General features: G+C 41.3%; 1 protein-coding gene across 2 annotated transcripts in view; it reads right to left on the reverse strand.

The window, feature by feature from the left end:
• Positions 1–6,635: 6,635 nt before the first annotated feature.
• LOC124118281 (SWI/SNF-related matrix-associated actin-dependent regulator of chromatin subfamily A member 5-like) overlaps positions 6,636–23,369 on the reverse strand; it is a 30,822-nt gene continuing 14,088 nt past the window's right edge. For both annotated transcript variants that reach the window (XM_046480390.2, XM_046480389.2), the window contains exons 8-23: positions 21,666–21,797; positions 20,404–20,472; positions 19,995–20,104; positions 18,823–19,049; positions 17,645–17,766; positions 17,083–17,235; positions 15,783–15,915; positions 14,572–14,720; positions 13,446–13,676; positions 12,656–12,769; positions 11,898–12,023; positions 11,209–11,325; positions 10,551–10,685; positions 9,062–9,274; positions 8,456–8,572; positions 6,636–7,553 (exon numbers count right to left, since the gene is read on the reverse strand). In XM_046480390.2, coding sequence (XP_046336346.1) covers positions 7,488–7,553; positions 8,456–8,572; positions 9,062–9,274; positions 10,551–10,685; positions 11,209–11,325; positions 11,898–12,023; positions 12,656–12,769; positions 13,446–13,676; positions 14,572–14,720; positions 15,783–15,915; positions 17,083–17,235; positions 17,645–17,766; positions 18,823–19,049; positions 19,995–20,104; positions 20,404–20,472; positions 21,666–21,797 — 2,214 coding nt within the window. In that variant the 3' untranslated portion in view covers positions 6,636–7,487. The remainder of the gene's footprint in view (positions 7,554–8,455; positions 8,573–9,061; positions 9,275–10,550; positions 10,686–11,208; positions 11,326–11,897; positions 12,024–12,655; positions 12,770–13,445; positions 13,677–14,571; positions 14,721–15,782; positions 15,916–17,082; positions 17,236–17,644; positions 17,767–18,822; positions 19,050–19,994; positions 20,105–20,403; positions 20,473–21,665; positions 21,798–23,369) is intronic.

The raw sequence follows: 23,369 nt of genomic DNA on the forward strand, positions 1-23,369 counted from the left end.
TGATCTTTTTACAACTCTGTCAAATATTTTTTAAATATTTGTTTTGTAGTTTCGACTCTTTTTAGATCGAACATACAATAATGAATAATTATTATCTGTAAACATAGTATGCAACTGGAAAGGTGGCATGCAAAGATGTAAGCAGCACCATCATCACTATCTCCTGAACGGCCAAACATCTGACTAACGTACCACTTTATACACGTTTGGATATAGTGCATACATGATCTCTCCAGATTCAAGAACTTTTTGGAATTCAGCAAATCAGTCGAGCTGAGACTTCAGTAATAACACATAACAGATGCTACTGTGTTCGTCGACCCGTGAAGATCTGGGGTAAAATAGGTCTTCAGCAATCCATGCTTGCCGTAAAAGGCGACTATGCTTGTCATAAGAGGCGAATAACGGGATCGGGTGGTCAGGCTCGCTGTCTTGGTTGATGCATGTCATCGATCCCAATTGCGTGGATCGATGCTCATGATATCAATCACTGGATTGTCTGGTCCAGACTCAAGTATTTATAGACCGCCGTCATATAGCTGTAATATTGCTGAGTGCGGCGTTAAACAACAAACCAACCAACCAACTACTGTGTTCGTCAATCGCCAATATGTTTATTGCAGATGGCATGAAAGTAACCCTGAAACAATCAGACAATATAACAGATGTAAAACAATATATTACAAACACATCTATACACATCACTTCATAAACATACTAACACAGAAGGTAGTTTTGTATTGTAAATGCACTGGCCATGGTGGTCAGTGTTTAATACTTTAAACACATACTTATTATGATCAAGTCAATACACATTCATGTACATGTATATGTCAAAAGTAGTTCTGCCGCGATATATAACCAAATGCTTACACTAGATATACAATATGCACAGTTAATACATTTCATATTAACGATACATAGAAACGATACACAAACAACATGTAAACCTACCAGGTGTGTGGGCCTCAGTTGATACCACACCTGCGGACGATGTCGCGTATCCGTTATGGCCATGATCACTGATGCCGGTTTTAGAGTGCTAACCTACTGAGATACGAGGGGCGTTCAATAAGTTTTGCAACTTCAATATAAAACCAAGTCGCAGAATATCTTTTGCACTGGGGGCTAAGTCTGGGCTGTATAGTTAAATCATCCACCCTACAGCCCAAACTTAGCCCCCAGTGACTCTTTCCTGTTCCGGCAAATGAAATCTGCCCTACGTGGAGGACGCTTCCAGGATGACGAGAACATAAAGGCTGCCACAGAGGCGTGGTTAGGGGACCAATCTGTGGATTTCTATAAAAGTGGTATTAAAAGCTAGAGGGACAAATGGAATAAGTGTATTGAGGTGAATGGAGATTATATTGTAAATAAAAGTGCAAAAGATATTCTGCGAGTTGGTCTTATATTGAAGTTGCAAAACTTATTGAACGCCCCTCGTACCATGCGGTAGTTTAACATGTTTAGGTTCAGGGAAAATGTCAAAACAAACTTGTTGTTTAATCAGGGAATATGTATACTGAACAACAAAAGTTCCTGTGACATTAAATAAGATTTAATGCAAAGTTATGTTTTTTACCAAATCTGAAACAATTTCGGTTTGCAACAGATAAAAGACTCCTGTAAGTGTTCAAATGGTTTAATTTGCCATACTGACTTCAGAAAATGCGTGATTTCATAAAAAAAAAAACATGAACATGCCAAAATGTCAATTTACAAATCAATAGCATGTGTGTCCACCTCTGGTTGCGATACAAGCAACACATCTTCGTCTCATGGAGTGGACAGGGCGTCGCACAAAGTCCTGTGGGATATCTGTCCATATCTGCTGGAGCATGTTTCGAAGTTCCTGGAGTGTCTGTGGAACACGTGGTTGACGTCGAAGGCGACGATCCATCTCATCCCACATGTGCTCGATTGGTAAGAGATCAGGGGAGCGAGCCGGCCATGGGATGACATTCACGTTGTTTTGTTGAAGAGAATCCTGAACAATTTGAGCAATATGAGGCCGGGCGGTGTCATGTTGAAAGGTAATGCCTGGCCCATGACGACGCAAAAACGGTAGAACAACAGGACTGATGATCTCGTCGTGGTAGCGTTGTCCATTGAGATTTCCCTCTACCACTATCCAACGGGTCCTCTGTCTTGCTGTAATCCCACCCCATACCATAACCCTGCCGCCCCCGAACCGATCTTCTTCCATGATACAATGATTGACGTAACGTGGCTGTGGCTGAGGCTGTGGCTGAGGTGAAAACGAAACTCGTCACTGAATAGAACTTGTCCCCACTGCATGGCCGTCCAGCGTAGACGCTGTCTGCACCACTGTAGACGTGCTTGACGGTGGGTTTCCTGTCAAAATGGGACGTCTGGCAGGTCTTCTGGCGACAATCCCTGCACATCTGAGGCGACGACGTACGGTTTGTGAAGATATTCGTCGAAGGCCAGGGATGCTTCTTGCAGTCACTGTTGCTGGCTGGAATCGATTTCGTATGTGTGTTGTTCGAATCCAGTTGTCTTGTCGATTATTGGTTACGTGTGGCCCGCCACTCCGAGGATGGTCTCTAACTGCATTCGTCTGTTGCCAACGTTGCCATAAACACCAAATGGTGTTTCTGTGGACGTTAAATTGTCTTGCAACATCACGTTGACTCGAACCTGCTTCAAGCATACCAATGGCTCGCAGACGCTCATTTTCGGACAGGCGTGGCATTTCGTAATGTTGAATAATTGCGTGATTTTGTTGTTTTTCTGAGTGGTTGTTGTCAGCACGATGCTAAACAATGCATATGGAATCCCGTTAACGCACATGGACTGCAAACAAGGTAGAAAGGCTAGGAAGAAGGCAGCAAAATATTTTCGTTGCCATCCAACTGTCCATAACTTAAATCAATTTAAAATTTCGAACGCCAAGGCTCGTCGCACATTTAAACAAAATAAACGACAGTAGAAACTTAATTTTCACTCAGATAACGGTGAGGATTATAATGAAGTATTTTCCATTCATTAGGTCCAAACCGCCCTTGGGCAAGCTCATGATACTGCTTCGGGGCCTGATGATATTCATTATCAGCTCCTTAAACATTTATCTGAATCGTGTTTAGAAACAATGCTCAATATCACTGACAATATTTGGACTTCTGGTAATTTTCCATCATCATGGCGAAATGCTACTGTCATTCCTATACCCAAGCCTGGTCGAGATCATACCGATCCCACTAATTATCGGCCAATATCCCTTACTGGCTGCATTTGTAAGACTATGGAACGTATGATAAATAATCGTTTAGTTTGGTACTTGGAAACCAACAAACTCATTATTAACATTCAATGTGGTTTCCGCAAAAATCGTAGTACCATCGATCCTTTAGTACGTTTAGAATCTTTTATAAAAAAATCCATAATAAATAAACAACACGCGGTATCAATATTTTTCGATCTCGAAAAGGTATATGATACCACGTGAAAGTATGGAATTCTAAAAGATCTACATGATTTTGGGGCCTCGATTTATATCTCAGTTTTTAAAAAATAGACAATTTCAAGTTTGTGTGGGTTCAACCCTGTCTGACCATTACAATCAGGATCAGGGTGTCCCACAAGGCAGTATCTTGTCTGTAACTCTGTTTAGCATAAAGATAAACAGTTTGTCGAAGGTTTTAAACGATCAATTTGATGGATAATTATTTGTGGATGATTTTAATGTTTCTTGTCATGGTGAAAACATGCATACCATTGAAAGGCAACTACAACTGTGTTTAAACAAAATCCATAAATAAGTTGAACACCAAGAGTATTCTCTCCACTTCTAAATTTGGTTATTAGCCTTCTATATTCACAATGCTTAATATTTGATAAATATTTTTCACAAACGATATAAGATTTATGCAGTTTATGGAATGAGAGGGTCTTGCTGCCTAGAGATGCATGCCAATCTTGAAACGAACAATCTTTAATTATTTCGCTGAACATATGTACAAATTATTCTGCATTGCCAAACGCTTTGTTGCTTACAATATCAATTACTGGTTTGCCTGGTGATGTCTCTATTATGTATGAGCAGCCGTCATATAGTCATCTTCCCGAGGCAAGAGAGTTAACTGACTTTAAAAGTCCAGTTTCCACCCTTGCCGAACTAGGCTGGAATTCCTGGGCTCGATCGTAGCGCCACCAGTGGCTATTGCGAGTTATGTCCTTTCTATGCCTCTCCTATTGACCAATCAGATTCAACCTCTCGTATCACTTGCATTTGCTTCAAACAAAACGATGGCGCCCAGTCAAGACGATCTGATTGATAATCAAGATCTATATTGTGATAAAACAAGTCTTACAACCGACTATAAAAGTCCAGTTTCCACCCTTGCCGAACTAGGCTGGTATTATGGAGTTATATTTTGGCTGGACTAACGAGTCTATGCATAGTCGAAAATCGCTCACTGAAATCGAAATCCGGTTCGTAAAGTGTCATGCAGATTTCGGTCGACTACAGGATTTGCAAAGCATGTTCACCGCTAACTCGTTGTCAACAGATATTTTCTTAATCTTTTCATGCTTTTAATCAAGGTGCTCACGTGATTTGATGCACTTCGCGATGTAAGACTCGTTTTATCACAATAGAGATCTTGATTATCAATCAGATCGTCTTGACTGGGCGCCACCGTTTTGTTTGAAGCAAATGCAAGTGATACGAGAGGTTGAATGTGATTGGTCAATAGGAGAGGCATAGAAAGGACATAACTCGCAATAGCCACTGGTGGCGCTACGATCGAGCCCAGGAATTCCAGCCTAGTTCGGCAAGGGTAGAAACTGGACTTTTAAAGCCAGTTAACTCTCTTGCCTCGGGAAGATGACTATATGACGGCTGCTCAAACATAATAGAGACATCACCAGGCAAACCAGTAATTGATATTGTAAGCAACGATCCACGCGGTCAAGGTAGATGGCACTAGTCAACCAAATTACCGAGTCTGACCTACCAATTCATTGAGTCGCCTCTTACGACAAGCATAACTACTGGGAATCCCCACGGCGTTTGAATATTAACAGTCTCACTATATTGCTGGCATATGTTTAGAAATACTTCTAAACATCTCATAGACATGGTGGATATGGCATTGCTTCATAATTTTATTGTAATTGATTGATATAAAATGTGTGTACTATTTGTTAACTTTGGCCATGAAAGGACAGATTCAGTCAAGTAAATGAGTTTTAAAAATGTGTTTCAAGCATTGAAAAGACAATGTCAAATTTACCACGTTGCCACGCTTACTGAATATGTCTGAGAAATTCATGTTGAAATTACTAAAATCCGAAAACAACCTTCGTCTCTCGTCAGTTTTTATCATCTAATTTTAATATCTTATTTAAAAAATAATAATTTGCAAAGGAAAGATGAACAGCTGAGAATGAATGAGATGAATGTCTTGCCAAATATACTTTTGTACAAAAGAATATATTAGTATTTATATCAGAGAAGTTCAATACTTTCAAAACAGGAGTAAGAGAGAGCTGCTGTAATGCCCACATCAATCTTACTGTAAGACACGGGTAGAATAAGAGTTATCGTTTAAAGTAGTTATCATGTTCATACGCCAATATGGAAACCTTCAAGAGGGGCACGACCCCAGCTGACCTGTCCCAGTTCTTCCCCTTCATGCTGAGCACAGGGCGGGTAACAAGTAACAGTTCTGGAGAGACTGGGGATTGTGTCCACATGCATCTTTGTGAAACACATATACTCTCAAATCGTAGATCATTGATTATAGGGGGCAGGGGTGGCCCAGTCTTCTAAGGCGCCGCGATTCCCAGTGCAGAGTTGTGTCCCTTGGGCACGCCAGAAACCTATGATTGTGGATTCGAATCACGGTTCGCCCCGATTATGTTTCTAGGTTTGTCAGCACCATACCTGTGCTCGTGGGTTTCACCGAAGTGGTAAACATCTGAGACCTGCATCACTTCAGGCTTTCCTCCCACATCAATCTTACTGTAAGACACGGGTAGAATAAGAGTTATCGTTTAAAGTAGTTATCATGTTCATACGCCAATATGGAAACCTTCAAGAGGGGCACGACCCCAGCTGACCTGTCCCAGTTCTTCCCCTTCATGCTGAGCACAGGGCGGGTAACAAGTAACAGTTCTGGAGAGACTGGGGATTGTGTCCACATGCATCTTTGTGAAACACATATACTCTCAAATCGTAGATCATTGATTATAGGGGGCAGGGGTGGCCCAGTCTTCTAAGGCGCCGCGATTCCCAGTGCAGAGTTGTGTCCCTTGGGCACGCCAGAAACCTATGATTGTGGATTCGAATCACGGTTCGCCCCGATTATGTTTCTAGGTTTGTCAGCACCATACCTGTGCTCGTGGGTTTCACCGAAGTGGTAAACATCTGAGACCTGCATCACTTCAGGCTTTCCTCCCACATTAAGCTGACACGCCGTGATATAACTGGAATACTGTTAAAAGCGGCGTTAATCCCAACTCACTCACTCATTGATTATATAATCACACATACAGACACTAACTATAATCTGGTCACCTGAGACGTCATCTAGTACCTAAACAGATAAAGGGAGAAGTGATCTTGTCTTCCCCAATCTGGATCTCAAGAAGCAAATATCACATAGAACTATTTTGATACACGAGACCTTTTATTCTCAAAACATGATGCCAAATTGCTTTTCCATGAATATGACCATGATGAATGGTACATGACACTGGTGCACATCACACAGTATTGAGTAATGAACAGAATTCATAATTGGAGTTTCTCCCTTGTCTCAGACAGATCACATTGAAAACGTACAGCTAACAGACATAAATAATCAACAAGCCTAAAATTACACAATATTTACATAGATATAAAATGTAGTGTTAAATGTTAACCTAAAATTGTCCAAGCTTGTGAAAACAAAGGGTAAGACCTTAAAACTGGGTTATCAGACCGAACCAAACCAGCTTCGCTGACTGAAGATAATGTCTATTAGCGGAGGTCTGCCTGAATTGTGGAAGCTATGTTTCCATGTGGTACAAATATGCTGGATGGATCTGAAGAAACGTCTTACGTTACCAAAACGCTTCCTCGGACATCTGCCAAATTTGTTCTTTTTTATCCCCTAAATAACAATGTTATTCAAGACAATTAACATTTTACTAAAGTCTGTATCATATAAAGTCACAATCAGCCTTTATTACCTGTGATCACCTTGACAACTGCACCATCCCATGATGACAATCTCCAGCACACACAAAATAACTAAGTACATATGACAATAATGACAATGCTTGGCTTGGCACACAAATGTTGCACCAAGTCTCCTTCCATCTCCTGTAGAGTTTTTATGTTTCCATGGAGATATGAGAGACAATGATATACACCATAAATGCAGGTACGACCAGAAGCAGACTGGCTGATACTAGTCACCAGGCCGTTAGCAGTAGACTCAGCATGGATAAATAGTTCACTTCTAACACACACGTCCTCAAGGCTTCTTCTTCTTGGGCCGGCCTCTTCCATCAGGCGTACCATCTGCCTTCCGCTTCTGACTCTGAAGTTATACAGTATATGTTGTTTTATAGTTGTAAGATGCTGACATTGAAATTTACACATGTGCATCTAATGAAATGGCAAATAAATATGTGGACCCCGATGCAAACATTGAAACTTTTACATATATATATATCTGATGAAATGGCAAAAAAACCTACGACCCGGTATGATTTGTTTGTTGTTTAACGCTGTACTCAGCAATATTCCAGCTATATGACGATATGGTCTGTTAGTAATCGAGTCTGGACCAGACAATCCTGTGACTGATATCATGAGCATCGATCCACACAATTGGCAAACGATGACATGCATCAACCAAGTCAGCGAGTCTGACCAACCGATCCCGTTAATGACCTCTTACAACAAATATAGTCGCCTCTTATGGCAAGCATAGGTTGCTGAAGACCTATTCTAACCTAGATCTTAATGGGTCTGGAATAAGCTCAGTATCCTATGCTGGAGTTATGCCCTTGGCCTACACATATATGCTTATTATAACTCAGACATGGTATAGGCTCAGTATCCTTTGCTGGAGTTATGCCCGTGGCCTACACATATATGCTTATTATAACTCAGACATGGTATAGGCTCAGTATCCTATGCTGGAGTTATGCCCATGGCCTACACACATATACTTATTATAACACAGACATGGTATAAGCTCAGTATCCTATGCTGGAGTTATGCCCGTGGCCTACACATATATGCTTATTATAACACAGACATGGTATAGGCTCAGTATCCTATGCTGGAGTTATGCCCGTGGCCTACACACATATACTTATTATAACACAGACATGGTATAAGCTCAGTATCCTATGCTGGAGTTATGCCCGTGGCCTACACATTGTTGATCCCCCAACTATGCTACAGGCTAATACTGCATCCGATAGTACTTACCTTGGGTGTTCCTGATTTTGGTCGTCCCTTCCTCTTCTCGGCCTTCTCTCGTTCCTCCAGTTCCATGTTCTCTCTCTCTATTAGTGTGATCAGTGTGTTGCAGCGACGTTGTAACTCCTGGAAAAGTTAATTTTGTACAGATCTAGAAAATCTTGTTTTAAATCAGGGAGGGCTTGGAAAGTTAACTATGGGTTTGTCAAGATAATCTCAATATTACCAAAAATAATTCTCCTGAGGGTACCTGTTTCTTTGTTGTTTAACACCACATTCAGAAACATTCTAGCAATATGACTACGGCCCTTAAATAATGATTCTGGACCAGACATTCCAGTGATTGATATGGCGAACAATGATCCATGCCACTGGGGTACGATGACATGCCATCAGCCAAGTCACCAAGACAACGGATGTTCGCAGCTCAATTTGTAGTCATGGTTAACATAACACAACTAGATTTCGGAAATAAACAAGCAGTCCTTTTTAATTATCACTAGTATCGGGACAATTGTCACTTTTTATTCCGATTTTTATTATAAAAATATCAAACAGCATAAAGAGACAAAAAATTAACAATGTCACTCAATTTCATTATTTCTTAATACTAACCATGGCAGTCCTTGACTTGATGAACCAATCAAATCGGAACTGAGGAGCCTGTCGTACTGCCTGGCGGAGGTCGTCGTACACGTTCTCCTTGTCAAAGCCCAGCTTGTGCAGCATGCACACCAGGAAGCGGTCCTCCTCTTCCGTGTAGTTCTTGCCCTTGTTGGTTCCGTACTGGATACGCAGCTGGTGGAATGGTGCTCGGTAACGGGCCATCTGGACACACGATAACATGGTGATGATGTAGCTTGGAGTGAGTGAGTGAGTGAGTGAGTGAGTGAGTGAGTGAGTGGGTGGGTGAGTGAGTGGGTGGGTGGGTGAGTGGGTGGGTGGGTGGGTGAGTGAGTGAGTGAGTTGGGTTTAACACCTATTTTAACAGTATTTCAGTTACATTGCAATGTCAGCTTGAGAGGAATGTGATGAAGGTCTTAGAGGATGAAGTTTTGAATACATTTTAGCTCTATGACTACTTGTGAGAGGAAACCTAAAGAGACACAGGTTGTAGACATTTACTGCTTTGGTGATGTTTGTTTGTTGTTTAACACCACACTCATGGAATATTCCAGCTATATGACAGCCTTTAAATAATAGTCTGGGCCAGTCCATCCAGTGATTCATGCAATATTCCAGCTATATGACGGCCTGTAAATAATAGTCTGGGCCAGTCCATCCAGTGATTCATGCAATATTCCATCTATATGACAGCCTGTAAATAATAGTCTGGACCAGACAATCCTGTGATTGATATTGTAAACAATGCTCCATGTTGTTGGGGCCGATGACACGCAATCAACCAAGTTTCCGAGCCTAACAACTGTATCCATTTGGTCACCTCTTATGACCAGAATAGGTGCCTGCGGATCTACTCTAACCTGTAATCCCCACGGCATGCTAATAAACCAAGACACAGCCTGTACCAATAACATTTCAGTCAACTAGCCTAAAATTGGAGTGAGTGAGTAAGTGAGTGAGTGAGTGAGGGAGTAAGTGAGTGAGTTGGAGTTAATGCCAGTTTTATCAGTATTCCAGTTATCTCACGGTGGGGGACACCAGGCTTGTACCCATGTGGGAAAATGGAACCTTGGTCTTCAGCGTAACAAGCGAACGATTTAACCACTAGGCTACCCACAGCCCCAGGCAGAATTGGAATCTTTGCATTGCTTTAGTAGATTTTAGTGTTATATGCTCTACTATCAGTTTTACAGACCTAGGCTTCGGAGTAGTGGCTAAGACACAGTATGATAATAAAGAATAATCTGGTATACCAAACCTACAACCAGTATACACAGCCAAGGCATGCAATGGGGGTCAGTGAATGCCTAATGATTAGACCACTTCTCCGTGTATAAACAATTAAATATTCAGATGTATCTGTTTAGCAAGAGAAGGATTGCAACATACAGTTGTCACTTTTTGCACATGAAAGTACTGATTCAAATTCCTGAATCTGAACACGAGTATTTACATGACTATCTTGTGAAACAATCCTCACCTTGGCATCGAGGGCCTTCTTGATGCTGATTCTCCGCTGAATTCGAGCCTCTCCCCTCTCGATCTGTGCCATGATTCTCTCAATATCCTGGAGCTCATTACATCGTTCCCAGAATACCGTTGAATACGCCATCACCTGCAAACATCAGTCAGACTACAGGCCTTGTCTCGCAAAGCGATGTTAGTGTTACCACTTTCCAATTCAATGGTAAAGTATGGGAGTTTGATTGTCTTGGCACTAACACTGCTTTGTGGATTGGGCCCAGGATAGTAGTATCCTGCACAAGGTTGGTTGGTTGGTTGGTTTGTTGTTTAACACCGCACTCAGCAATATTCCAGCTATATGATGGCGGTCTGTAAATAATCGAATCTTTACCAGACAATTCAGTGATTCATATCATGCGCATCGACCCACGCAATTGGGATTGATGACATGCATGAACCAAGTCAGCGAGCCTGACCACCCGATCCTGTTAGTCGCCTCTTACGACAAGCATAGTAGCCTTTTACGGCAAGCATGGGTTGCTGAAGACCTATTCTACCCCGGATCTTCACGGGTCCCCTGCACAAGGATACACATGTACACATCAAATGTCATTCACTGAAATTCACTTCAAGATGTCATTTTCAAGTTTAATTTTTCAGCCTTAATGATTTACCTCTTCTGGTGTTTTGCCTTCCACTTCTCTGGCAATACTTTCAATGTCATCACGACCGTATTTCTCATTTGCTTTGATGAACTGTTGGAAGTCTCTCTTGGTCCAGTTGGTGAAACCCTGCAATTGTTCACAATAAATTAGGAAGGACATTTCAAGGTTAATGCAAAATGTCAGTCACAAAAGGTTAATGGATTCTCATGCACATGATCCTATTTCAAGGCCTTATGATTTTGTTTGCTGTTTACGCTGCACTTAGCAATATTCCAGCTATATGATGGCGGCCTGTAAATAATCCAGTCTGGACCAGACAACCCAGTGATTGATATCATGAGCATCAATCCACGCAATTGGGATCGATGACATGCATCAACCAAATCAGCGAGTCTGACCATCTGATTCCGTTAGTCGCCTCTCATGACAAGCATAGGATGACTAGAAACTAAAAGTCCTTCAAGACACACCTCTTAAATCAAGTTCTTTTCAAGACAGATCCTGAACAAACCTCACTGTCTGAAGTCCTCAATCAAATAACAGGTAATGATTTGCATAAACCTGATAAATCACAACAGAAAAATAATCCACAAGTTTGAAATATTTCATCTCCCATGCACTATGCTAAAACATGACCTTCGAAATATTAACAAATGGCTTCTACGGGTCATGTGTAGGTAACTCTATTACATGTCTACCTGTTTGAGGAGGTCTTCCTTCTCGCCTATCTCCTCATCATTCAACTGCTCCGATTCATCGATCCTTATCTGGTCCTCCTTGCGAACTCTGTCTGCATCTGACCCCAGGTCAGGGTTCTTCGGTACCTAGTGACAGTTACACACACTTGAGCATGAAGTGAGGTGAAATGGGGTCTTACGTCGCGTTCAAGATTATTGCACTTTTTTTTTTTTAAAACGTCTTATCTTACCTATGTGTTAGAATGATGAGATCTGATCAGTTCACGTGATCTTGACAAAACACTTATACATCCCGCCTGGGTGGGAAATATATTTCTGAGCAGGAGAATAAATCCATTATACCCTGCTACGAAGTAAAACGTTGCATGTTGCTTACAAGTCAATGAAAGTCATGTGACACAGCACAAGTTCACCTCAACCCAGATATATTCTTTCAACAATGGCAGATTGAAACATGTCGGCAAGATAAATTTGTTGTAGCAGTATCACTCGGGGTATATCAGCATTAGAAATTGGCACTAGTCCTATAGTCCTTGCCAAACTGCCCAATGGTAAAGGTATCATAAGGACTAGTAGAAATTTGCCCTGTATTAGGGTTTTACTATATGTTATCATTATAAGGACAAGTGGACGAAAACTGTTAGTGTCTAACCCTGTATTTGTGGTTTTATGTGTCCCAGAATAGATTTTATACCACTCGCCTCCAGCGAGATAACAAATCAATTTTGGTTTACATCCATCAGCGGTTGTGCACAAACCTTGTATCCAATAGTTTTGCGGTAGAAGTAGATCTCCTTGTCCAGGAGCTCGAACAGCCGGGGAGGGAAGAACTGGAAGTCCTGGATATTGGGCTGCTTCGGGGGACGGGGAGCCTGCAACATATCAGAATACACTGTACCATTCCGCATCACTGCAACATTACATTGAGTCACTGTACACACTCCACTGCAGCATGACATGTATCCACTGAGCCACGCCAGATCACTTCATGCCACTGTTCAAGCAGTCCAGACATTGCAAGATGGTAATAACTACTGAAGCATCTTGAACTACCTCTACACAGCTGTATGTTTGGTGAAAGTGATACTCTGCCATGAAATAAGTTTATCTGATATGTGATAGATGATCCAACAGAGTAAGCTCAGGATTCTCATCTTTTTGCGAACACCTGGTATCATCACTATTTGATAGTGATTCATAAACACATGATATAATTGGAATCGTACCATCATGTCCGCTTTCGGCAGTGATTTCATATGAATATGGCAAGGGTCTTGACGTTTTTAATCACAAGGCCAGCCCAGCAATTCAAAATATTCAAAGAACTGCGCCATGAGTGTCATCAGTGAGTGGAGTGAGTGGGTATGGTTTTACACCGCTTTTAGCAATATTCCAGCAATATCACTGCGGGGGGACACTAGAAATGGGCTTCAAACATTGTACCAATGTCGGGAATCGAACCCGGGTCTTCGGCGTGACAAGCGAACGCTTTAACCACTAGGCTACCCGATCGCCCCTGAGTGTCATCAGAGTGGTGTATGGACATACCTTGGGTGCCTTGGGCTCACTGACACGTAGTGCCTCTCTAAAGTATGCGTCCACAGCGTAATTGGCTTTCCTCTCTCTCTTGGGCGGCTCAATCCAGTGGCCTATACCCAACTTCTGCTTGTCCCGATAATCTTCTCCCTCGAACTTGTACACGCTCTCCTGGGACTCCATGGTGAAGGTCCGCAGACTTCCCTCGCCCATGTTCTCAAACTTCTCATTGATTTCTTCAGTCTACAAAACATACTTTTACCATGAGATTATCATATTTCATCAAAGCAGTTGAAACTAAACAGGGTCTTAAGCTTTGCTCCCATAGTATTTCAATCTAGGGACCCCCTGATTCTTTAACTCTACCATAATGGCAGTGACAAGGACCCACCGACTTCCTTGCTTAATTGTGTTGGTTAGTTGGTTTGTTTGTTGTTTAACGCCGCACTCAGCAATATTCCAGCTATATGACAGCGGTCTGTAAATAATCGAGTCTGGACCAGAAAATCCAGTGATTAATATCATGAGCATCGATCCGTGCAATTGGGATCGATGACAAGCATCAACCAAGTCAGCAAGCCTGACCACCCGATCCCATCAGTCGCCTCTTACGACAAGCATAGTTGCCTTTTACAGCGCTTAATTGTGACCACTGCAGAGACATATATAGATCTCTAAACATTAAAGCCAATTCACTATAAATCATTAACAAACACATTTGAAGGGATAATTCTAGGGTGGGGCTTTGTGCTTTAAGCCCCTAAATTTGAGAAAAGGCCCACATTTTCAAATACTTTGGGGCATTTTAACATTGTGCTGTATGGGCAAATGTGGGTGTACCTCTGGAACATTTGATTTTTTCAGATGAAGGGCCCATGTCAGAAAGTTCCTAGAGTGAACTCTGCATTTGATAATACAACTTCAAAGAAGACTATAGCTCAGGCAAAAAGGTAGTCCTGGCAAGGTTGATTTTGGTAATGGATACAACTGTGATAACTCAAATATTAGAAACATATTAATCAAACAGTTAATGAATACCCTAATTACAGATTGACAATGTCAATTATAACACCTAGAGAGGAGAATGGGCCAATTGAATAGATCACCGTCCATCTTTACTACATCGGGCTAGTAGTACCTTTCTCTCTCCCTTCTGGATGATGGAGTCGATGTCTTCATCTGTGATTTCACTGTCTTTCGAGGCAAACACGTGACTAGCACCATGCCTGATCATACTGAGCACCTCGTCCTTACCCAGCTTGTTGGCCGAGTGATCCAGCAGACGGCCTGACAACACAAAACATACTTTGAAATAATTGTGTTTATTATCCAAAACTATGAGATATCACTTGGATTAGATCATCGGTTATCAACAATGCCACACTCAAAGGACATCATTATTTTATTTGTTTGTTTGTTGTTTAACACCGAAACACAGCAATATTCCAGCTAAATGACAGCGTACAGTAAACAATAGGGTCTGGACCAGTGATTGATGTCATGAGCATCGATCCATGCAATTGGGATACGAAGATGTGCATCATCATCAATGTAAGCGAGCCAGACCACTATCCTCTTTTGACAAGCATTGGTTGCTGAAGACATATCTAAATCGGATCCTCACAGGTCTTTTTTTCTGTCATGTGATATCATATGTACGGATTATTTCAACTAGGTGTGTACTGTATTTACTCCCGTGTGAGTTATCAAGTACACGGTACCATGTGTGGCCAGCCTGTTGTCAACCTAGGTGTTGGTTTTCTTGGCTGGGATTCTGCAATGTTTCCGACAGTTGTCAGGACTAAGAAACATCATATAGATCCTAGCAAATCTTTGGCTACCTACCCAATGCCACTGAACAAGTTGGCACCGATTGAGCTTGCATGCTTTGTTTGTTTGTCTGTTTGTTGTTTAACACCGCACTCAGCAATATTCCAGCTATAGGACGGCCTTTAAATCCATGTTTATTTAGTTCCCGAAGTCTTGATCATCTTTATAAATTTCATTACTGCACCAGATTTTGTGCTGAGAAGGTTTGTAGTGAGCTCCAACTCCAGTTGGTTAGTTGGTTTGTTGTTTAACGCCGCACTCAGCAATATTCCAGCTATATGACGATGGTCTGTAGATAATCGAGTCTGGATCAGACAATCCAGTGATTGACATCATGAGCATTGATCCATGCAATTGGGATAAATGACATGTATCAACCAAGTCTGTGAGCCTGACCACCCGATCCTGTTAGTTGCCTTTTATGGCAAACATGGGTTGCTGAAGGCCTATTCAAACCCGGATCTTCACGGGTCAAGCTCGCATGCTGCCTTACAGAATGTAACAAGAGGATGTGTTCACCTTGTTGAATAACGATGTTATCAAGCCTCAGCTTCATCTCAGCTTTTTCCACAATGCGTTCCTCCACAGTGTTCTCAGTGATAAAACGGAACACCTTCACCTGTTTCTTCTGACCAATACGATGAGCCCTGTCCTACAGTTCAAAAAGAAAATGGGTTCTCTTTTGTAGAAGAAACAAGTAATATAACAACAATATGTTTGTTTGTTGTTTAACACCGCACTCAGCAATATTCCAGCCATAAGATGGTGGCCTGTAAATAATCGAGTCTGAACCAGTGATTGACATCTTGAGCATCGATCCACCCAATTGTGATACGATGACATGCATCAACCAAGCCCACGAGCCAGAAAACCCAATCCCGTTAGTTGCCTCTTCCGACAAGCATAGTCGCCTTTTACGGCAAGCATGGGTTGCTGAAGACCTATTCTACCCAGGATCTTCATGGATCAACAGCAATATGAAAACCAACAAGAATCTGTCTTCCTCTCGGGAAATATATCTCAGACGTTTGATTTTAGGGGAACAAGTAATGATTGAGAATTCCAGGAAATCAACAATTATAATTTATCCTCAAGTTTATACCAAGAGGACTGTCCTGAGAGTCACTCCGAAAGTTCTAGGCTTGCCCATTCAAAGAAATTATATGAATTAAGCAGTAGTAGAATAAATATTTGTTCCAGCTATACCCAATCTTCCTGAGTTATGAATGACTTGAATCTAATTTTCTGGGGTTGAAAATTGTCCAAAGCATACATCTTCCCGAGGCAAGGGAATTAACCGACTATAAAAGTAAACTTTCCACCCTTGCCGAACTAGCCTGGAATTTCCAGGCTCGATCGTAGCGCCATCAGAGTTATGTCCCTTCTATGTCCCTCATATCCATCAATCAGATTCCATATCTCATATCACTTTCATTTGCTTCAAACAAAATGGTTGCCTCCAGTCAAAACGATCTGATCGCTAATTAAGATCCACATTGTAATAAATCGGGGTTTACCCTGAAAAGTGAATCAAATCGCTTGAGCGATCCTGCAGTTGACTGAAAATCTGCACATTTTGTTTACACACCGATTGTCTAGTTCGTTCTGCGATTATGATTCGACTATGCATGAACATGTAAGTCCCGCCAAGATGTAGTTCGGCAAGGGTGGGAACTGGATTTTTATAGTCAATTAACGCCCTTTCCAAAGGAAGATGGATATACCCCCACCAAATTATCAAGTGGTCGACCAAAAGATGCTTGCACTAATGACAACTTGGTCCCTATGGCCCTGGGAGGTAACAGAACAAATGACATACCATGGCCTGTAAATCAACTTGGGGATTCCAGTCAGAGTCGAACAAGATGACAATGTCAGCTGTAGCAAGGTTGATGCCAAGACCGCCAGCCCTTGTACTCAACATGAAGACAAACTTCTTACTGTCAGGCATGTTGAAGTCATTGATGGAATTCTGTGGAGGTAAATCAACATGGCGGAGGGTCAATGGTTGATGGCATTTATTAAGAGTCTGATAAGCAGCCTGAAGATCCAGTGGAAATTAGTCCACCATTACTTGAGATTCATTTTAACATGATGATCGCAGCTGTTATGAGAAATAATGTATAATTTGGGGCTAGGCCAAAGACAATACTCCCTAATAAAGGAAATTGAAAATGTGAAAATATATTTCATGTTGCTCAGATGACAATCACTCAAAGACCTACAAGAGAAACATCCTATCATCTACGTTTGTTTTGGCGTAAATTCATAGATCCCATATTAGTGTAAATTCATACATTCCATAAAATTTGTAGAATCTATTGTTTGAGCCAGGGTGTGTTTAGCTAGTTTCAGCTCATAATCAGCTTGTGAGGGTGTACCTGTCTCTCCTCGTGCGGAGTGCTACCGTCGAGACGGCAATAGTCATACTGCTTCCAGTAGCAGTAGTCCTCAAGGATGTCCAACATACGGGTCATCTGACTGAAGATCAACACACGCGACCCTGCAAACACCACATGCATATTAGATGAAAATTGGTCAAAATACCATTTCATACCTCAAAATGTATATGCCTTTTCACAGAAAAACTAGTGTGTAAATACATTGATCTATTGATAGGCTATCGATTCGTTAAATAACCCACTTGATTCCAAATAAAAATAAAAAGCATCTATACTACTCAAAAGAAGTTAAGGATCACCTGATTCTTCCATATTACAATAGTTATTCTCTCATGCCATGACAGATCAACATTACCAATATGAAAGAATTGGGTGATCCTTAACTTCTTTTGAGTAGTATATTTAATAGAATACCTCAGATTTCAATAGGGATTTTTTCTCTTGTTTGGCTTGTTATTTGTTTACCCCTAACTCCGGTATATGGCAAGGTGGGAGGTGAAACAGTTTTACAGCGCATTCAAGATTACTGCACTAATATAGACATCTCCATGTGTATGTGATTGCTTGCATACTGACTCCTAGCCGACAAGTCCTTGTAAGAGGCGACTAACGGGATCAGGTGGTCAGGCGCGCTGACTTGGTTGAAGCATGTCATCTATCCCAATTTCGTGGATAGATGTTCATATCAATCGCTGGATTGTCTGGTCCAGACTCGATTATCTACAGACCATCGTCATATAGCTGGAATATTGCTGAGTGCGGCGTTAAACAACAAACCAACTAACCAACTGGAGTTGGAGCTCACTACAAACCTTCTCAGCACAGAATCTAGTGCAGTAATGAAATTTATAAAGATGATCAAGACTTCGGGAACTACATAAACATGGATTTAAAGGCCGTCCTATAGCTGGAATATTGCTGAGTGCGGTGTTAAACATCAAACCAACAAGCCCATTAATGCCGAGCACCAGGCAGGGTAACAACAATTACCATCTTTTATTTTGTCTTTTGGGATGATGTTGCCAGGGATTGAACTGACCTTCAAGAATTTGAATTTGTCCCGACCATATGGCTGGTTTCTGCTATCGCATTTATTATCAAAAGGTTGGCACATAGATAATGGTTAAGTAATGTGTTCATTAGTCGAGAAGACAAACCTTCTCTCTTGAGTTTGGGCAACATCTTGTCCAGGATGACCATCTTGCCACTGTTTTCTGCAATGTGGTAATCTGTGGTGTAGGGGGGCCCCGGCTCGGCCCCGTCAAACAGGTACGGGTGATTACAGCACTTTCTCAACTGCATGAGAATATTGAGCAGTCGCATCTTGTCTGTTTTGCCAGCTCCGTTAACAATGTCGATGTCCTTCATCAGAATCTTGGTGTACCTGCATGTAGTAGACTTCTGTAGGGTCCATTCTGGCATGTACTTTACAGACAGGTTACCTAATGGCTATCATCAGTTTTCAGTGTAAAATACTTGAAATGTATTATGCCCTTAGAGAGTATTGATAATACACAAGAACAACTGACAGTAGTGCATGATACAAGAAATCATCTTCCCAAGGCAAGGGAATTAACTAACTATAGAAGTCCAGTTTCCACCCTTGACAAGCTAGGCTGGAATTATGGAGTTATATTTTGGCTTGACTAACGAGTCTATGCATAGTCCAATCAAAATCGGTGACAAAATCGACATCCAGGTAGTAAACTGCCATGGGGATATCTGTCGATTGCAGGATTTGCAAAGCATGAGTACCGTCAATATGCCGTCAACAGAAATTCTCAAAATCTTTTCATGTTTTTAATCAAGGTGCTCACATGATTTGATGCACTTCACAAAGTAAGACCCGTTTAATTACAATATAGAGTTTGATTATTGATCAGATCATCTTCACTGGCGTCCATATTTTGTTCGAAGTTAATGCAAGTGATATGAGAGGTGGAAGTCAATTGGTCAACAGGAGGGACATAAAAGCGACATAACTTCTAAAAGCCACTACACACGTTACGATCGTGCCCAGAAATTGCAGCCTTGTTCGGCAAGGGTGAAAACTGGACTTTTTACAGTCAGTTAACTCCTTTGCCTCGGGAAATGCATGTACACCTCAATGCCATAAGGAAATTCCTGCAATCTTGATACTGCCACTACTGTGGGGACAGAATGTGCCACTAGCCTGCTAGCCCATGTCAGGTTGTCTAATGTTCAAGGTATCCCAAGTGCTAGTATAATTTAGTAGAGTGAGGTGTGGGTGTGGGTGTGGGGGGTGGGGGGTGGGGGGTGGTGTAGGGTTGGGGGTCTAATGGCTCGGAATGTTTTTTACTTTTCTTACCATTCTCTTTGCATTTTGCCCAAACCGACAAAGATCTTGGTCTCTTTCTTTGGTAGCAAACGTTTCTCCACCTCAGACTTGATACGTCGCAACAAGAAAGGTCGAAGCACCTGTCAAGTAATAAGTGTGAAAATGGTAGATAAAAGAGGGAAAGAAAGACGTGTCCTTTTTTATTAGTCTGCAATCTCAAACTTAATAATTAAATAAACGTAAATTCATCTGTGGACTTAACATTTTCCAAATTCACCATCATGATATACACAAAAACATATGTCACCACACTGTGGGGTGTAGGGAGGCAACTCTCAACAGCAGGTTGCAATGTTATAATCCATTGGATCACTTGTGACCAAGATATTCACAAACGTACGTATTTGGAGAGAAAAAGAAGCAGTCGTTGAGTACTTACCGCATGAAGTCTTTCAACTAAGGCAACATCTCCGAAGCAATTGTTGGCATTAAACCAAGAATCGAAATCCTGCATTGAAAAAAACACACCAGAGTTTAGTTTCAAAACTGAAACTTGCATACAATATCCACCCACATAAATAGACCAGATGACCCTAGCCATTGTTTGTATGATTGCATGGTATACAGGAATATATACCTTTGACAGTAATCTACAGTACCATGGTGTCCTCTACAGAGATCCACATTATGTCCTTGCTAATGTTTCTGTCAACAAATTACCGTCAATGGCAAATATTTCACATGCTTGACCTTGCCAATGTTTAGAGGTCCTTGTTTAAGTTTTACATAATGAATAAGAAAGGGTAATTCCTCAAGATCACAGTGATAACCAGAGCTCAAGATAAGCTTTTGGTTATTTTCCCCAGGGGTTGGATGTGGATTGGGTATTCAGCACTATAGCTGGGATATTGTTGAGTGTGGCGTTAAACTGACACAATTTTTAAAGGGAATTCAAAAACAAATTACCCAGCTGATTCTTGACATTTGGGTATTTTAACTTATCATTTAATCGGTAAATCATTTAAAACTAAATGAATAGTAGTATACCTGTCTGTTTAAGACAACATGCACATTGACTAGGCAGATTGTGCTTTTCAATTCGAATCTATTGGTATTCAAGCTTGTTTGTCGCACAAGCTTTTCCGAATGTAGCTATCAGTAAGTGAATTATGCAATCAGCTTATAAACAATCATTTTATCTAACAGTTGTAATATATGCAACTGTTTTATCTAATAGTGGTAATATACGCATCAATTTTAGTCAAATCTAAATATTTTTTTACATTTGTATACTTATCCTGCATTACTCCTTAATGCATCTTAAACGTAGTAATGCAGGATAAGTAAAAAAATCAGTAAAATCTAAATATTTTTACATTTGTATACTTATCCTGCATTACCATTTCAATTGCGTTCTTTTAGTTCTTGTTGCATATAGGAAGGGGTTTGATTTGTCTGTGTATTTCATTATTATATCTAATGCATATTTTACGCAAAAATGCAGCCTATCTTGAGCTCTGGATAACCACAGAGTGAAGCTTGGCTCAACGTCTGGTCAAAGAGACTTAAAATATATTTTGTACAATTTTATGGTTCAACAATGATCCATGATTTTTTCTCCAAAAATGTACAAAGGTTATTATATTTTGTCTCCAGCCAGAGCATCATCCCTGCAAACAGCATGTATGGTAAAGGCCTTACGTCAGATGAGTTGAAGACATCAGGGAGCAAGAAGTTAAGAAGTGCCCACAGCTCGTGCAGATTGTTCTGCAGCGGAGTTCCAGTGAGCAGCAGGCGGTTTGTTGACTTGAATTCTCTCACAATCTCAGAAAGCTGAAATGGAAAAACTTATCTACAAAAACACACCAAAGAAAAGGTCATTTTCTTGCCATACAACACATCAAAATTACTGAGTTGCAATCAAGTCATTGGTCTCATTGGCTCACAACTGAACTGCTTCTGATTGGGTGATAATAGAGTGAACAGGTTTGTGTTACATTATTCCACCAATCAATGTCCCTGATTTTGTATTGTCAGTGTTCCCGTTTACCGGTAAAATTAAGCTTGGACCGGTAATTCATGTTACTGCCAGTCCCTGTGGACCGGCAAATATAGCATCTTATAAATCTTTGTTGTTGAACAAAACATTGATGATATTCAAATAAGTATATATTTCGAACAAAGTCAAGTTGTCAGTTGACTTCTTGGTTCCCCTTGTCTGTTTTTAGTGCTATTAAATAGCATTTCGCTTTGCTTCAAGGTTAAATATATATTTGCAGTGATTTAGTCTTGTAGAATTTTCCTATTCGGAATATTCTATAAGTAATACGTTACCACTGTTATACCGAGGCTGTTGTCTCCCACAACTGCTGCTATAGCGAAATCTACCACAGAGATCTCAATTACCTCATGCAGCACGTGCGTAGCCACCTAGCTGCCATGTGACACCCTTCACTCTTGTCTCCTGCGAGAGCAAGTGCTCGGGGGACGGACGGGCGGGCAGCAGCCCAGTGGTAACGTATTACTTATACAGTGATCGCTCGCTATTGCGCTACCAGTGGGGTCCAAATAATTGGTGGGCGCTATAGACGGTGAGCCGTTTAACCGAAGCCGAGGCGGGGGAGCGCGCTCGACCAATCTCACGATCTTCGCCTTGTATCGCACATTGCAATGATACAGGTTGTTCATAGTGTAAAAATAAAGATATTCCCATTGTGTTTTCGTCGTTTGTTATTATTTACAAGCCTTAACTGTCACATTCAACGTGATACATGTATTAGCCTACTTACATGTAAATATCGATCGATAATGGTAGTAACAGACGCTATGAGTGAAGGGCCAACAGCCTCGGTAATGTCTGTTTCTGTGAAGCCGAGAAAATCTTCATCAAAGGCGCTGCCCAGTCCCTTTCTCCAGCAATTGTCAATGGTGCTTGTCGTAATCTGAGTCCATGCGTAATGTGTTGTGAATATCACGTCCTTCATGGTGACTGTCTTTATGTAGTCTGTTGGGGGCATGGCGGAATCCAGCAAATTGGTGATGAGTTTCCTCTTGCAGTGGGATTTAAAGGCCTTTATAATACCTTGATCCAAGGGCTGTATTAGTGACGTTGTGTTTTTCGGCAGGAGAACGACCTTGATTTTGCCGTCGTGTGAAGACAACGTTGAGGCAGGGGGGTGGGCTGGGCAGTTATCCAAAAGCAGGATTGCTTTTTCTTCGAGTTTTTGTTGTCTCAGGTAATGACGTACGGCGGGGATGAAATTCTTAAAAAACCAGTCTTTGAAGATGAATGCCGTCATCCACGCATTCTTTGAACTTTGGTAGAGCACTGGCAACGTAGAGCGGTTCACGTGGTGGAGGGCGCGGGGGTTCTTCGATGTTCCTATAACAAGTGGCTTCAACTTA

Source organism: Haliotis rufescens, unplaced genomic scaffold, assembly GCF_023055435.1.
Source record: "Haliotis rufescens isolate VD_foot unplaced genomic scaffold, xgHalRufe1.0.p SCAF_7, whole genome shotgun sequence".
NCBI classification, from domain to species: domain Eukaryota; kingdom Metazoa; phylum Mollusca; class Gastropoda; order Lepetellida; family Haliotidae; genus Haliotis; species Haliotis rufescens.